Source organism: Lytechinus variegatus, chromosome 6, assembly GCF_018143015.1.
Source record: "Lytechinus variegatus isolate NC3 chromosome 6, Lvar_3.0, whole genome shotgun sequence".
NCBI lineage: Eukaryota > Metazoa > Echinodermata > Echinoidea > Temnopleuroida > Toxopneustidae > Lytechinus > Lytechinus variegatus.
In genome coordinates, this window is record NC_054745.1 from 32,104,253 (window position 1) to 32,121,143 (window position 16,891).

A 16,891-nucleotide genomic window follows, 5' to 3' on the forward strand; every position below is an offset into this window, starting at 1 on the left:
AACATTGGATATGCTTTAACATTACAGTGAATGAGGGTTTTCCAAGGCTCTTTTTTGAGTTTCCAGGGGGGTGTTTAACAAAGATTTAAGTGTGACTTAGACTGTGTCTATGCTTCCACTTTTCAGGCCAGAATCAGCGTTTCCAAACGTGATTAGTCCAAAACATGGTTGCGTCCATGCTTACTTTCATTTAAACGCTGATTCAAAACGCCGATTGTAAACTCACAAAAAGGTGCGTTTGTAAACGTCGTTTGACCAGAATCAGGCTTTCTGGGGAAGTATAAACAGAACCACGGTTGTAAACGTGTTTAAATGACGTCATTTGGTACATGCTTCGGTGAGATGAAAATCCGTGGGAAAATACTTTACAGTCACGTTGCTCCGTGTTATCTCCACGTAACAACAACACTTGGAAAAAAAACTTTCATAAAAAGGCGCGCCCAATTTGACCTCGCTTTCCAGCTCAATGAAAATTATGATGCGAAGCCAGCTGGAGATCGTGATTTTGCCTCTGAAAAGTTAAGCATAAACAGCACTCCCAGAACCACATTTACGATCGGAGTTTTGAATCGACGTTTGAAAACGCTGATTCTGTCCTTGTAATGGAAGCATAAACACACCCTTAGAGTCGCATTTATATCCCATTTGCGTGTGGTAGAAAAGGCATGACGCATTGGTCAAAATTGGTCAAAAAGGGGCAAAATGGTGTGTTGCATATCATGTACGCATCAGGATTTAAGAGCGATGCTCTTTTGAGGATTTAAGGGGCAAAATCGCCCAGAACACCCATATAACTATTTTTTCCCCGAATCAATTAATTACAGGATCTACTCGCCGCATCAAAAACTTTTCCGAGGACATCAAGGATTCGGAGGTGTATTACTGCCTAATGAGACAGATAGCTCCCAAAGACATTGAACTAAGCTACACTCATATGAACAGACCGGTATGTATGAATAAAAATATTTGCTAAACGGCTGTGGAAAGATATGCGTAATTTCTGAAAAGAAAAATTAGTACGTGAGCATGCAATTCCATCAAATGTCCGGTATTTTCCTAGCAATGTTACAGGCACGATATTCTCCCGATTTAAATCAGAATTCTGATTTTCAAAATATTTATATAATATTGACTGGCCTTGAGGGGAACATCAAATATATTGCCAGCAAAAGAATCATATTGGCCCGAGTCTTTAGACGAGGGCAATATGGGGCTTTTAAGGGCAATATATTTGATGTTCCCCGAAAGAAGAGCCAGTCAATATTTTTATTATCATCCAAATCAGATATCTAGAGAAAAAATCTTGATAATGGTGATATTTCTTTTGAAAATAGTTGTCTTGTTAATATAAGGGTCTAGGCTCTGCACTTTACCATTATGACGTACTTGCAAGCGCTTGGATCCAGTGGTGTCTTTATTATGACGTATATTGTTGGCGCGCAGATCCTATGAAGCGTATCTCTTTATACGCATCCACAAATGCCCGGATGTGAGACCAGGGAAAATACAAAGGTATATTTTGCGTCGTCTCTGCATGCAAAGTAAATATGCGCAATGAGACCGAGGAAAATACAAACAATATACCTATCCCTTCCCGATATTTATGAATCTAGGGCAATACGGTTTTGTAAATGACCAGCTCAGATGTCTGATACGGGTGATAATTTTTATTATTGTTTGAATAATTTTTTATTCATTTATTTATAATAAGGATTTCGCACAACATAAATGTACAATTGTTATTAACTTTTTTTGTTAATTTGGTTTTCCTTGTTTGTGTCTTTCTTTTGTCAAATATCAGAGTATGGATTCTCGTGCCGAAGAGGTCCTTAACAATGCTGAACTTCTTGATTGCAGAGCATTTGTCACACCGAAGGTAGGTCACGGATGTTGTTTCATTGATATATGCTGCCGCACACACAACGTTGAGGCTACATGTACATGAAAAGTACTCCATTACACAACTAGCAGTATATGGGGCCACACTAACACATAAGAAACAACATGGCACATACATGTATGCACTCGCAGCCGAAAAAAGGTGTGGAACTCTGTGCATGCTCGACCTTTTGGAGTACGCTAAAGTGTTTCCGGTGACCCCTGGGTAGAGTGCATTGTCGCTCTATCCAGTTGTAGTCTCGCCCACCAGAGGTGAAGACGAGACTTAGGGATCCAAATGTCGTCCATCCGTCCGTCACAAACCTTATGAGAAATAACTCCACAACCGCAAGTCACTTTTAAACCAAACTTAGTTGGTAGATGGACTAGGGGGACCTGCATGATATGCTGCAGTCGAAGGTCACATGGTTAAGGTCAAAGGTCATTTTCAGGTCAACGTTAAACGTTTACATGCAAGACTCTCTTATGACACCTAACTCCGCAACCGCAAGTCACTTTTCAACCTAACTTGGATGGTAGATGGCCTTCGGAAACCTGCATGTCAGGCTGCAGTCGGAGGTCACATGGTCAGGTCTAAGGTCATTTTCAGGTCAACCTTAAAGTTTACATGCAAGACTCTCTTATGGCACCTAACTTCGCAACTGTAAGTCACTTTTAAACCAAACTTGGATGATAGATGGACTTTGGGGACCTGCATCTTATGCTGCTGTCTAAGGTCACATGTTAAGGCCAAAGGTCATTTTCAGGTCAACATTAAAGTTTACGTGCAAGACTCTTATGACAAGTGTTATTCCATCCCAGTCATTTCACAATGAAGTTTCGATACAATTCTGTTGCGTGCTCTCGCAAGTCACAATATTTCTGGTTATTTTCATAAGTGGCAGAGACACAAAATCGCTTTTGCCTTGTTATATATCAATGGTTTCATGTTCTAGAACATTGATTGTGATCAATTGCATTGATCACGATTAATTGCATTGATTACGATCAATTGCATCGACTACCATCAATTGCATCGACTACCATCAATTGCATCGACTACCATCAATTGCATCGACTACCATCAATTGCATTGACTACCATGTACAATTAATCATAAAATCGAGTGTACATTCCATCCCTAACATTCGTGTTAAGGGGGCCCAGACGTGCCAAATGATTCTGGTAGAAAATGCTCTCATAAAATATTGCTATTTTTTAATATATTCAATGATTTTGTTATTTGTTGTCCGATTTTGATGAAATTTTCAACATTTTGCTCTGTGAATTTTACTCTATTCATTTAGATATAAATATTTTCAGCCCAGGGTACCACTTTACATGTAAATGAAAAATGGGTCCTTCTGCCTTCTTGTCAGGCACTCGGCAAATGAGAATGGAGAAGGTAAAATAAGAACATAAGTGTTTTATGGGAGAACAGTTCATGAAACGCGTAACCTGGCTAAATGATTGTTATTGTTTTTTTTTTGTAGGATATTGTTTCTGGGAACTCCAAGCTGAATATGGCTTTCGTGGCTAACCTCTTCAACCACCACCACGGCCTGGTCCCCTCAGAGGAAATGGAGTATGAAAACGTTGAAGAAACGCGGGAGGAGAAAAGTAAGTCAGAATTATATTTTATTCATATACTTATATATTTTTCTACATCTGTGTTTCAGGTGATTTTTTTTTGGTCTTCTTTCAATGTTCGTAATGTGCCTTGAATGCCCTCTACCTTCGTATTTACGTCTATATGTGTATTATAATTGAATAAACCCATTCACAGACTTCGCCCTTACGTAGAATGTAGGCATATTATATATATGTATATATGTATTTATATATTTTTACTTATATATATATATATTTTTTTTTTTTTTCCTGAGGGGCAGCATAGGAAGTACATAAGGGTGAAATGGCAATTTCGGCCTCCTAACAGCCCAAATCACCCCAGGGCCCTGTCTTACAAAGAGTTACGATTGTTCCAATCAATCATATCTTTATGGAAATGCATCAGTGTCATAATTTTTGTCTCGCCCACCAGAGGTGAGGGCGAAACTTAGGGATCCAAATGTCGTCCGGCATCCGTCCGTCACAAACCTGTAAAGACACATAACTCCACAACCGTAAGTTGCTTTTCAACCAAACTTGGATGGTAGATGGACTTGGGGGACCTGCATGTTATGCTGCAGTCTGAGGTCACATGGTAAGGTCAAAGGTCATTTTCAGGTCAACGTTAAAGTTTACATGCAAGACTCTCTTATGACACCTAACTCCGCAACCGTAAGTCACTTTTCAACCAAACTTGGTTGGTAGATGGACTTGGGGGACCTGCATGTTATGCTGCAGTTGGAGGTCACATGGTTAGGTCAAAGGTCATTTTGAGGTCAACGTTAAAGTTTACATGCAAGACTCTCTTATAACACCTAACTCCGCAACTGTAAGTTACTTTTCAACAAAAGTTGGATGGTATATTTACTTAGGCGACCTGCATGTTATACTGCAGTCAGAGGTCACATGGTAAGGTCAAAGGTCATTTTCAGGTCAACATTAAAGTTTATGTGCAAGGCTCTTATGACAAGTGTTATTCCAACCCAGTCATTTCACAATGAAGTTTCGATATAATTATCTTGCATGCCCTCGCAAATCGCGATATTTCTGGTTATTTTCATAAGTGGGCGAGACACAAACTGTCTTTTGCCTTGTTCTTCTACAAGGAATTTGCACAATCTCCTTAAAACAAAGAGAACCACTCTGAATCTTCAGGAGAACGATAAATGTATGAAGTTACATCATATCTATAAAATATTTTGAACAAATTTGCAATTTTAGATGTTGACTTGCTGGCCGTCCATAGATGTTATTGATCGGATCGATCGTAACTCTTTGTAGAATGGGGCCCTGAAATTCCCCCCAAATACTTGTTTTAAGGCAACCATTCACCCTAAGATCTGTCACAAACATTCAATATTATTTAGAAAATCAATATAATCAATGCTTGGCAGAATAGTGTTATTTGCTTTTGCTGCCATAATTGCTTGTTACCCGCTAAAGGTAGCCCAAAGAAATATAGCCCCGGAAATTCTGAAATGTCCTGAATGTAGAAAAAAGGAAAATCATGAAAATTATTTCATACTCTGCTGAGGGACATCGCTCTGAAGCAACATTGTCATATTCTTGGCACTGAGGGCGCCATAGTGTAACCAGTCCTTCCCATGGCTTGATTGGAATTGGAATTTTAAAGACCCTTGATTAATATTACAGGCTACAATTGACGATATCAATGTTATTACTGAAGTACACATCGGCTAAAACAATAGATGCATGCAGATAATTGTGTCACATTTCAGCATGCACTTTATGTGTGATGTCATTCTCCTGAAACACATGTGCTCAATCATTTGCGGATTATATTTCATAATGGATACGATTCCACATGTAGAGTAACTACATGTATTGCCCACAAGGTACATTTCTTGCTAAATAAAATTGTATTAAGAAATCAGCCTAAACTGTAAAATTCCTATAGACATTTTGAACTGTCTTCCTTTTAATTTTGAGATACGAGGTTTTATCAGCCAAGCTAAGATTTGTTGTTATATCTTGTAAATAACATCCATTTATAATATTGTTCATTCCAGTCCAGTAACCATTTGTTGTATTATTTTCTTTTAAATAACGTACCGGGATATGGTTTTAACAACCAGCGACCATCTTTTGTATTGTCTTCTTGTAAATTTGATACCTAGAAATGTTTGAACAGCCCAGCTACCATTTGTTGTTTTGTCTTCCTTTAAAGTCACATACCATGATATGGCTTTGAAAGCCCAATGACCATTTGTTGTTTTGTCTTCTTGTAAATAATGTACCGTAATATTGTTTTAACGATTCCATGACATTTGCTCCGGCGATAATTGCTCCGCTGCAAATTCCACACACTAATGGAATGTCAGCCCTGGATTTGGCACTATACCCTACCCTAAACCTAACATACATGTAAACCCTATTGCAATCCTAACCCTATGGCCCGTATTCTGATAGCAGGTTTAACTTAAACCCAGGTTTAAAGAGAAAAGCCAGTAGTTGCAGTAAACACTGATTTCATGAGAAAGTCTGTAAAACCAGGCTTAATTGTCAGAATATCATCGAGGATCTAGATCTGGTACAATTACATATACTGAACTTTGTGAAATCTTGAAATTTACGCTGAAAAAGGTTCACACTGAAGATCACCAACACAGATAGGCACGCGTGGGACAGTGTATTATTATTGCTGGAATAAAGACCCGACGGAAGTGACCGAATCCGCGCTTATTTTGCTTATTTCTCAGCAATTACACAATTTCTTCCAGAATCCTTTGGCACATATTTTTTATTCATACAAACAGACACTTGGGTGGTCATTATATTGGATTCTGTAAAAAGTCATTTTGAGATCGTTACCAAAACTGGAATTTATCTTTAAAGTTGTGGTTTAAGTATGGATAGCCAATTGTTACATAAATCACTAACAGTAGAGATATCATACTTCTGCTCATTCAGCTCTTAAATCATTCATAATTGTCCAGGAAGTATGAATAGATGATTGTCTTCACCATCGATGAATCAGGAAAGAGCACAGTAAACATAAGAAACATACAACTTAATGAAAATGTTGATACTCTTGGCTTCCCATACTTAAACCACAACTTTAAACCTGAGTTTAAGTTAAACCTGCTATCAGAATACGGGCCTATACCTTTAGACGAAACAAAGCCCAGGGCAATTGTCGCTGGAGCAAATGTTGTGTCGCCGGTTAGAACAGTCCAGCGACCATTTGTTGTTGTTTTATCTTTCGATAATTAGCATACCGTAACTGGATGAACAGTCTGAACGTGAAACCATATGTGAATCACCTTTACAGCGATCTGTCCAACGGTCTTGTCCTTTTAGAGGTCAGTGATGTCTGCTGTGAAGGGGTTGCATTCAGATGATGATGGTGATGATGATTGTGGTGTTGGTGATCATGATGAAGATGGTAGTGGTGGTGGTGGTGATGATGATGATGATGAAGATGATAAAATCGTCGCACGCACCACGAACCGTCCTCTCTGCGCACTTCGATGCAAAAGTTAAGCGCACTGTATCTATTCCACGAACCTTCCTCTCTGTTATGTTGCCCACTGTGGCGTAAATAATTAACTTCAAGAAAATATAAAGCTACGGGATGAAACTTTGGAACCTGAACTTTTAAACGAAGACACTGGTAAATAATTTGCTCTCCTTGTAGGTGCACTTATTGCTGGTTTAAAACAAACTTTTCTTTAAATGCCTTTTCTGCAAAAGTAACTTTCGCATCGAAGTGCGCAGAGAGGACGGTTCGTGGTGCGTGAGACGAAATAATGATGATGATGATGATGCTGTTGGTGGTGATGGGATGATGAAGGTGATGATGATGATGGTGATGATGATGGTGATGATGATAATGATTATGGTGATGATGATGAAGATGATGATGATGGTGATGATGATGATGATTATGGTGATGATGATGATGATAATGATGATGATGATGAAGATGATGATGATGGTGATGGTGATGATGATGATGATAATGATGGCGATGATGATAATGATTATGGTGATGATGATGATGATAATGGTGATGATGATGAGATGATGATGATGGTGATGATGATGATGATAATGATGGTGATGATGAAGATGATGATGATGGTGATGATGATTATGGTGATGATGATGATGATAATGGTGATGATGATGAAGATGATGATGATGGTGATGATGATGATGATTATGGTGATGATGATGAAGATGATGATGATGGTGATGATAATAATGATTATGATGATGATGATGATAATGATGGCGATGATGAAGATGATGGTGATGATGAAGATGATGATGATGATGGCGATGATTATGAAGATGATCATGATCATGGTGGTGATGATGATGATGGTGGTGATGAGGAGGAGGATGATGCTGCTATTGCTGCTGTTGATGATAGTGGTGATGGTGATGTTGTTGATGATGATGATGATTATGAGGATGATGATGATGGTGATGATGGTGATGGTGATGATGAAAATGATGATGGTGATCAGGCTGTTAATGATGATGAGTTGGATGATGATGGTGAAGATGATGACATGGTAATGATGGTGGTAATAGTAATGATGGTGATGATGATAATTAGGATATTCGGTGGCATTGATTCTTATAATGATGATGGATGATTTTGATGATAATGAGAGTGATGATGATGACAATGTTATTATTATCATTATTACTATTATCATTATTATCATTGTTATCATTATTATTATTATCGCTACTATTCTTATTAATTAGCTGTTTGACATTGTCAACCCTGGTATCGTCAACTGGGAAAAGGTCAACAGACCTCCGTACAAGATGGCCGCTAAGATGAAGAAGATCGAGAACTGTAACTACTGTGTCGAGCTTGGACGCAAAATGAATTTCTCTCTTGTTGGAATCGGAGGGCAGGACATCTGTGATGGAACTGTCACCCTCACTCTCGGTAAGGCAAACAAAAAATTTGCTACGATCTGACCATTGTCAAACCTGCCAACTTTTATTTTATTCAAATTTGACCCCCAAATATCTGTCAGCCGACCCTGGTTTTCATTATTTTGCCCAGGTTTGTCTTATATTTACTGGCAAATGGCATAGTAAAACATCATTCATGCCATGGTCCCATTATTGATTACCTTTGCTACACCAAGTACACACTTTAAATTCTTAAGTTGATATTATTGATGCGCCAAACGACCCTGATTTTCGTTATCTTGCCTACTTTTTCTCTAATGGCAAATAACTTGATATTATACAAATAATACACACCACTGACAGCAATATCAAGAATTACATGTATTAAACTTATCAGACATCTAAGCAGGGCAGGTTTACTATATTGTTGCCTGTTTATGACTGGGATAAAGTTGTCGGTCAATGAATTTCAATTTGTTTAACCACGGACAAATTTACTGCCCGCTCAGGAAAGTCAATGAGAAAATGCGTGGAAATGTAGCGGGCAATAATTAAGGCAGAGTTAACATCCGGGTATTCTACGCACTTTTGTACGCGACCTTGGACCGCGCAGTGCTATACGTCACATTGCTAATCAAGTTGAGACAACGCTAGATAATGCGTCCCCAGGCCGGGGAGGTCATTTCTATTACGTCACAATGGTAAAGTTCAGAGGCCCAGTCTGCTCAACATGACAAAATAGATTCCCATTCTTAAACTTTAAAGATTTTGCTCTAGACGTCTGATTTGGTTAATAATAACAATATCGACTGGCCTGGGGGCAAAAGGACATATATCGCCCTCACTAAATTGATATCACCCTAGTCTACGATTTAGGCAATATAAATCTAGTTTGAGCAATATATGTCGTATCGCCCTGAGGCCAGTCAATATTGCTTTTATTAACACACACAAGGCACCTTTGGAACAGTTTTCACAAACCCGAAAAATAGCCTGATATTATATATATGTATATGTACACATCACTGAGGGCAATATTAAGAATTAACACATACAAGTTATTTTTGGAACAGTTCTTGTGCTTGAATTGGGATTGGAACAAAACTTCCTTGCGATGCCCCATTTTAGGCTGTTGAATTGACTTAATTTTGATTTGTTCCTTTTTTTGTTTGTTTTTATTTTGTTTCGTCCAGCTGTTGTATGGCAGCTGTTGAGAGCCTATACACTGCGTATGCTACAGGAGATCAACCAGAGTGACAAGCCCCTTAGTGATCAAGAGATCGTCAGCTGGGCAAATACAAAGGTAAATAGTTCGTAATAGTGCATGCTCTGGAGTTGGTTATAAGATATCATATAACGCCTACTTACCGTTGCACCTGTACAGTCCAAAAAGTACTTTTGCGCGATCTTGACGTATTCAATTTATTGCGCTTGATGAATAAATGCAAGTGCATCCCATGTAGGGCTTACTGACTAAATGCACATTGCTAATTGCAGATCAGGGGAGCGTTTCATGAACGGACTTGTCGGACGTTTTATCCGACAAGTCCCATTTTATCCAACAATTACCATAGGAACAGTGCCTCTCAGCCAATCAAATTCATGGAAAGATGTCAGATCTGACAAATTGTCGGATGAAAATGTTGATGAAACACTCCCCATATATTCGAGGGATTGTGCTTTTTTTTCTCAATCATCTTTCTCATTTCTCTAGATAAACATAGGGAACAATTGATAATTGTTTTTATTTTTTACTTCCGAGGCATTGTCCAACAAAAATAGCGAATATTTGTGCAATGGCATGACATTTTGCATTCGATAAAAAGAACGAGACTATCCTTTCACCTCCTGCGAAATCCATCACACTCGCGCCTATTTGTATATTATTATTCATCTTTATATGGTCTTTTAGCAGTACATCAAAATGCATACTTTGGTCAGCATGGCTTGCCTGTGCAATATCAGAGCCTATTGCGCAATGCACTGAATTCTGACAAATTCCTCATGTGCTTTAAAGGTCAAGTCCACCTCAGAAAAATGTTGATTTGAATCAAAAGAGAAAAATCAGACAAGCACAATGCTGAAGATTTCATCAAAATCGGATGTAAAATAACAAAATAGATATATGAACGAGCCAGTTACATCCAAATGAGAGAGTTGATGATGTCACTCACTCACTATTTCTTTTGTTTTTTATTGTTTGAATTATACAATATTTCAATTTTTACGAATTTGACGATTAGGACCTCCTTGCCTGAAGCACAAAATGTTAAAATAATGGAATTCCACGTGATCAGGGAGGAATGAAACTTCATTTCACATGACAATGATGAGAAAATCAAAATATTTCATATTTCAAACAATAAAAAACAAAAGATATAGTGAGTGAATGACATCATCGACTCTCTCATTTGGATGTAGCTGGCTCGTTCATATTACTGATTTTGAGAAATAAAGCGAAATTTTGAAATGTCATATCTTTCTTATTTGACATTCGATTTTGATGAAATTTTCAGTGTTATGCTTGTTGAATTTTTCTCTTTTTGTTCAAATCATGTTTTTGTTGGGGTGGACTTGTCCTTTAATAATGTTCAAACTTACCGTGCAATATCATGCTTTATACAACACATACATAGATCCTCGACAACTGATTGGATGAATGGGCATCACATGACATTCAGAGGAATCGGCTATAGCACGCCAAAACATGACACCCGCGCCTACTGCACACTCCTGCAAATGTGCCAGCGGGACAGTAGTCCACTATTGCATTCTCGAGTGAGGGAACCAGCAGTGCCATAGATTGCAAACTCAACGTACCATACCATGCTCTGTGCCTACCTGCATGCACGTACCTGCATCACCGCGCTGCATACACCACGCGCAGGTATACAATTCAGCAAAATAAAATTCTAAAGAAAGACCCGAGCTAGCCCTATTCTTTCTTTTCCTTGATTATTTGGACCAGGGAACCATACCCCACTTCCCTGGTTAAACTATGCGTACAAATAAGGTGTTGAATGAAACAAATCTACAATGTTCTGTCATTCGTTCGACCATTCCAACATTACATTCGGTGCAAGTTTGAGCAGGCTTTTCAATGACGCAAAGCGGAGTTGAATATACCGAATTGCACCGAATGTGATATTTTGAATGATGGCACTCATAAGAATTGATTATTTGTATGACACCGCATGGTTTAACAAATATTTTGGTAATACTTAAGACATACATTATATGTATCTAAAGTGCTTTTACAGAATTATTATTACCCATGTCATTGGATCCAGTTAGTCATTCCCGCACACATTGTATGCATATCCTCCAGTCTACTGGGTAAAATGTGCATGCAACAATACTCTTGATAGGCCATTTCATTTATAATAATAATAATACCCAATTTTTATAAAGCGCTTTTCCCAGAATGGCTCAAAGCGCGTTACAGCATATTATTACCCCGGTCATTGGATTCATTTCAATCCCGCACGAAAGTGCCCAATTTCCACTCCCGGGGAGCATTCCTTGCATTCATCGCAGCCTCATTATGGCGCTGGCAAAATCAAACATACAATATCTTTCGCATCCTACCGGGTACCCATTTAGCACCTGGGTCGAGAGTGGCAAAGTGTGGATTAACGCCTTGCCAAAGGACGCTAGACCGCGGTGGGATTCGAACACACGACCCTCTGTTTATAAGGCGAGAGTCAGAACCACTACACCACGGCTCTTCCACATTTAGCGATTAATCTCTAGACTTTGGACTTTGTGTTATGGGGCCCAGGTTGGCTTGACGTTGGGAAAACCTCGATAAACAGTAGTTTTAAAGATCCAGGAATTAATGATTTTCTGTGGATAGTCGATCTGGTAAACCTGATCCAGTAGTAATAATTTGAGAAGTTAAAAAGTCATAATATGATTTATCTTGCATTTTCGGGGTAGCTTGAGACGCAGGGAGAACCTCAATAAACAGTAGTTTTAAAGATCCAGGAATTAATGATTTTCTGTGGATAGTCGATCTGGTAAACCTGATCCAGTAGTAAATAATTTGAGAAGTTAAAAAGTCATAATATGATTTATCTTGCATTTTCGGGGTAGCTTGAGACGCAGGGAGAACCTCAATAAACAGTAGTTTTAAAGATCCAGGAATCGGTGATCATCTGTGGATAGTTGATCTGGTAAACCTGATCCAGTAGTAAATAATTTGAGACATATTGTGATTTATCTTGCATTTTCTAGTAAGCTTGAGATGCAGGGAAAACCTCAAGAATCACCGATTCTCTGCAGATACTTGATCTTAACCCATTTCATTAAAAGTTAATACAATCGCAATTATTGCTGCAACGTGAATTGTCATTGGAAAAGCCAATCAAAAAACTGAATTTTCACTGTTGTCAGGGTGGTTGCTATCATATCAGCTTTTTATGAAACGAGGCCCCGGTAAACCGCTCCAATAATGAATCATTCAAGAGGTTAACGAGCCATATTTTGATTTATCTTGTGTTTCCTGGTTAGCTCGAAGAAGCAGGGAAATCCTCCAAGATCAATAGCTTCAAAGATCCACGAATCGCCGATTCCCTGCCTATACTGGACCTTGTAGATGCCATTAAGCCGAGCAGCGTCCGATATGATCTCTACATCGATCCACGGACAGGAGAAAATGGCGAGGTAAGATTGCTTTAAATGCCAGTAGTTGCAGTAAACACTGATTTCATGAGAAAGTCTGTAAAACAAGGCTTAACCCTATCTAGGCCGGGGTATTTTGGGAGTTCATATGGCCGGGGGGGGGCCTCCCAGGCCCCCCCTAAGATCTCGGCCGTTGACCGCGCGATCGTGCCGAAAATTGGCATGCTGGTTGCCTGGGACATAATCTCCAAGATTGTATAGTAATTTTTTTGTGCGAATCGCTATTAAGTGATTATGCTAATTTATGCGTAATTAGTATGCGAAATCATACTTTTTCCTCTAACTCCCTAAATAAAGCTCCAAATGTACTAATTTTTGGTATTGAAACTCTTTGTGGTGTTCTTAGCAAGTGTACATGAAAAAAATTGCGATATCAAATCATTTTCTTATGTATTTTATTGTTTTTTGCAATTTCTTATGTATTTCTTTGTTTTTTGACCTTTTGTTTTTCATTGTTTTTTCAATGAAATTTGTTGGGGACTCTTCTGTGATCATAAAAAGCATAAAATAAATACATTTAGAGCAGCAAAACTAAAAATAATCATACATTTATGAATTTTGGTTGAAAACACAATTTGCATTGACTTTGTACACGAAATCATGTTTTTGAGCAATTTTCGGTCTGACATGCACTTACATAATGTTGCGTAATTTCGGAACCACATACCCGGAGGACGCAAAGTTGGTCTCAAAAGTTGCACAAGACTTGAAAGTAAAAAGTCAGCGAGTGGCGCGGTCAAAAAAATTTGCGCGGCGAAAATATTGCGCGATTTGTTGAGGGGGGGGCCTCCGAGGCCCCCCCCCCCCGGCCTAGATAGGGTTAATTGTCAGTATTTCATCGAGGATCTAGATCTGGTACAGTCACATAGACTGAACTTTGTGAAATCTTGAAATCTACAGTGAAACATACTCACACAGAAGATCCCCAACACAGATAAGCGCACGTGGGACAGTGTATAATCATTGCTTTGAATGTCGGGCCCGACGCTTGACCCGAATCCTGTGCTTATTTGCTGATTTCTCAGCAATTACGCAATTTCTTCCAGAATCCTTCGGCATATGTTTTATTTATACAAACAGACACTTTGGTGGTCATTTCATTGGATTCTGTACAAACTCTTTTTGATATAGTTACCAAAACTGGCATTTACCTTTAATCTTAAAGGCCATGGGGCAATTTCATGAAACTGTCTGTTTATTTAAAAGCGACTTCAGAAGACAAGTCCACCCCAACAAAAAACTGATTTGAATGAAATGAGAAAAATCCAACAAGCATAACACTGAAAATTTCATCAAAATCGGATGTAAAATAAGAAAGTTGTGACATTTGGAAGTTTCACTTAATTTTACAAAACAGTTATATGCACATCCTGGTCAGTATGGAAATGATGAAACTGATGACGTCATCCACACCCCATTTCTTTTGTATTTCATTATATTAAATACATTTTTCTCATTTTCTCATTGTCAAGTGAAACAAAGATTAGTTCCTCACTGAACATTTGTCATTAGCATTAAATGGTTCAGTCAAGCTGGTCATAATTGTCCAATCCGTAAAAAATGAAATATTTTTTAATTCAAACAATAAAAAACAAAAGAAATAGTGAGTGAGGGACATCATCAAAAGTCTAATTTGCATGTCATTGAGTTGCTTATAACTGTTTTGTGAAAAATAAGCGAAACTTTAAAATGTCATTATTTTGTAATTTTACATCCGATTTTGATGGAATTTTCAGCATCATGCTTGTTTGATTTTTCTGTTTATACCAAAATCAAAATTTTTCTGGGGTGGACTTGACCTTTCATTTTATGGCCAGGGGGCCATTTCATAAAACTGTTTGTAATTTAAGAGTGACTTTAAACATGACCGGGATCCTTTCTTATGGTAAATGATATTCCTATTGCATGTTCATTGGAGATAATTTAGTGCGTAAGAAAGGATCACCAGTCGTTCTTATTGTCGCTCTTAACTTACTTTACGTACGAACAGCTTTATGAAACACCCACCTGGGGTCCGTTTCATAAAACTTGTTACGATAACAACTTTGCAATAACAGTTAAAAGCTACTGAAATCATTCTTTCTGATTGGCTGATGGAAAATTTGTTATAGAAATTGTGCATTTGTTACTATAACAAGTCTTTATGAAACAGAACCCAAGCCTGCCTTACAAAGAGTTACGATTGATCTGTTCAACCTCAACTGTATGGAAATCCAGCAATGTCATAATTCTTTCTACAAAAAGTGTGCACAATGTCCTTTGTAAACAAAGAGAAGCACTTGGAAATTCAAGAAAACAATGAATGCATGAATCTTGCATATCTAGAAAATATTTTGGGCGACCATCCATTTAAATGATGATGTTGTTGGCCGTCCATAGTTGTGGTTGATCAGATCTTGCGCAACTCTTTGTAAGACGGGTCCCTGAATTCACATTGATGGTTTTGAGAAGTGTGTGTTGAAATCATTGTGTATTCATATTTCTTGCAGTGATTTATTTGCCATGTTTATTGAGAAATGTCTAATGAAGATGCATATTTTTTAGATATTTTTTGGTGCAAGTATATGAAAAAGGAAACAAAATTGGGAACATAGAGTTCATACAATATGAAGGGGGGAAAACAAAGGTTGTTTTTTTTTCTAGTACGGGCAAAACAATGATAAATTGCATTGACAAACAAAATAATGAAAAGCGGAATATCCAGCTTCAAAAAAAGGTAAATGTATATTTAGATTTATCATTTAACCCTTTGAACCCGATAGGCCTGCCAGTAAACGCGCTTATACCCAGTAGGCCGGAATACCGGCCTACAGCAATGTGACTTCAAAAACATGGATTCTAAATTTCAGGTGATCTTTTAAAATGACGTCATCTTTCTAGTACGTGTAGAAATATTTAGTCGATAATTTCAGTCAAGGACGGCAATGATTTCGGAAGGATTTAGCTTAAAAGATGGCCAAAATATGCCTCTTTTTTGTGGTTGCTTGTGTCGTATGTGCGGTAACACACGGTGTAATACGCAGTGAGTCACGTGCTTACTATGGGGAAGCAATTGGTATATCTGACTTTGGTGAAAACAGTGATTTTGAGCCCAAAACAGACACTAAATTTTATATTTCTGTTTGTAGACTAGGGGCCGATTGCACGAAAGGGTCCTTGCAAGGACCGTCTTTCGTGTCGCCCATCTTTCATGATGTGCCATGTGAAATGCATTTTAAATAAATCATCTGCAAACATATTTCATTCTTCTGTTAAATTAAACAAAATATTTGTTTATAAAATGATGTGATATATCATGATATTGTATAAAATTTTATTTAAAAGCAAACTAACGAATCTTATTCTTTATCATAAATTTCAGAAACACCCCGCCCATAGCGTATCATAAAAAATGGGCGACACGAAAGAAGGTCCTTGGAAAGACCCTTTCGTGCAATCGGCCCCAGATCTACGAGAAGCTAAATAACTTCGGCCGGCTCGGTCCGGGTACTAGTGGGGGGAAGATGCCATTGGGTCTCAGATCATGGGAGTTTGTAAATGTGGAAGGGGGGGATCTCATTTTTATATGCAAATAATTCAGGGTATAGGTCACCGCCGCCCCTAATAATTCAGGGTTCAAAGGGTTAATGGGATGCTCATGGCTGAAAATATTATGATTTAAACAGATAGAGAAAAAAAAGGAAAAAGAAAAAGAAAAAAGGAATAACAAAGTTCTGGCCTTTTAAAGTTTTATATTATTCCAGTGAAACAGTTCTATGCATGTCTTCATGAATATTCAATGATGATGTCATACCCCCACTTGTTCTTTTGTATTTTA

At 38.1% G+C, this 16,891-nt stretch overlaps 1 protein-coding gene across 3 annotated transcripts in view; it reads left to right on the forward strand.

The window, feature by feature from the left end:
• The window catches only part of LOC121417380 (plastin-3-like), a 66,781-nt gene that overhangs the window by 43,810 nt on the left and 6,080 nt on the right, over positions 1–16,891 (forward strand). For all 3 annotated transcript variants that reach the window (XM_041611064.1, XM_041611065.1, XM_041611066.1), the window contains exons 8-14: positions 825–946; positions 1,802–1,876; positions 3,372–3,498; positions 6,724–6,812; positions 8,233–8,422; positions 9,585–9,694; positions 12,904–13,056. In XM_041611064.1, the coding sequence (XP_041466998.1) occupies positions 825–946; positions 1,802–1,876; positions 3,372–3,498; positions 6,724–6,812; positions 8,233–8,422; positions 9,585–9,694; positions 12,904–13,056 (866 nt within the window). The remainder of the gene's footprint in view (positions 1–824; positions 947–1,801; positions 1,877–3,371; positions 3,499–6,723; positions 6,813–8,232; positions 8,423–9,584; positions 9,695–12,903; positions 13,057–16,891) is intronic.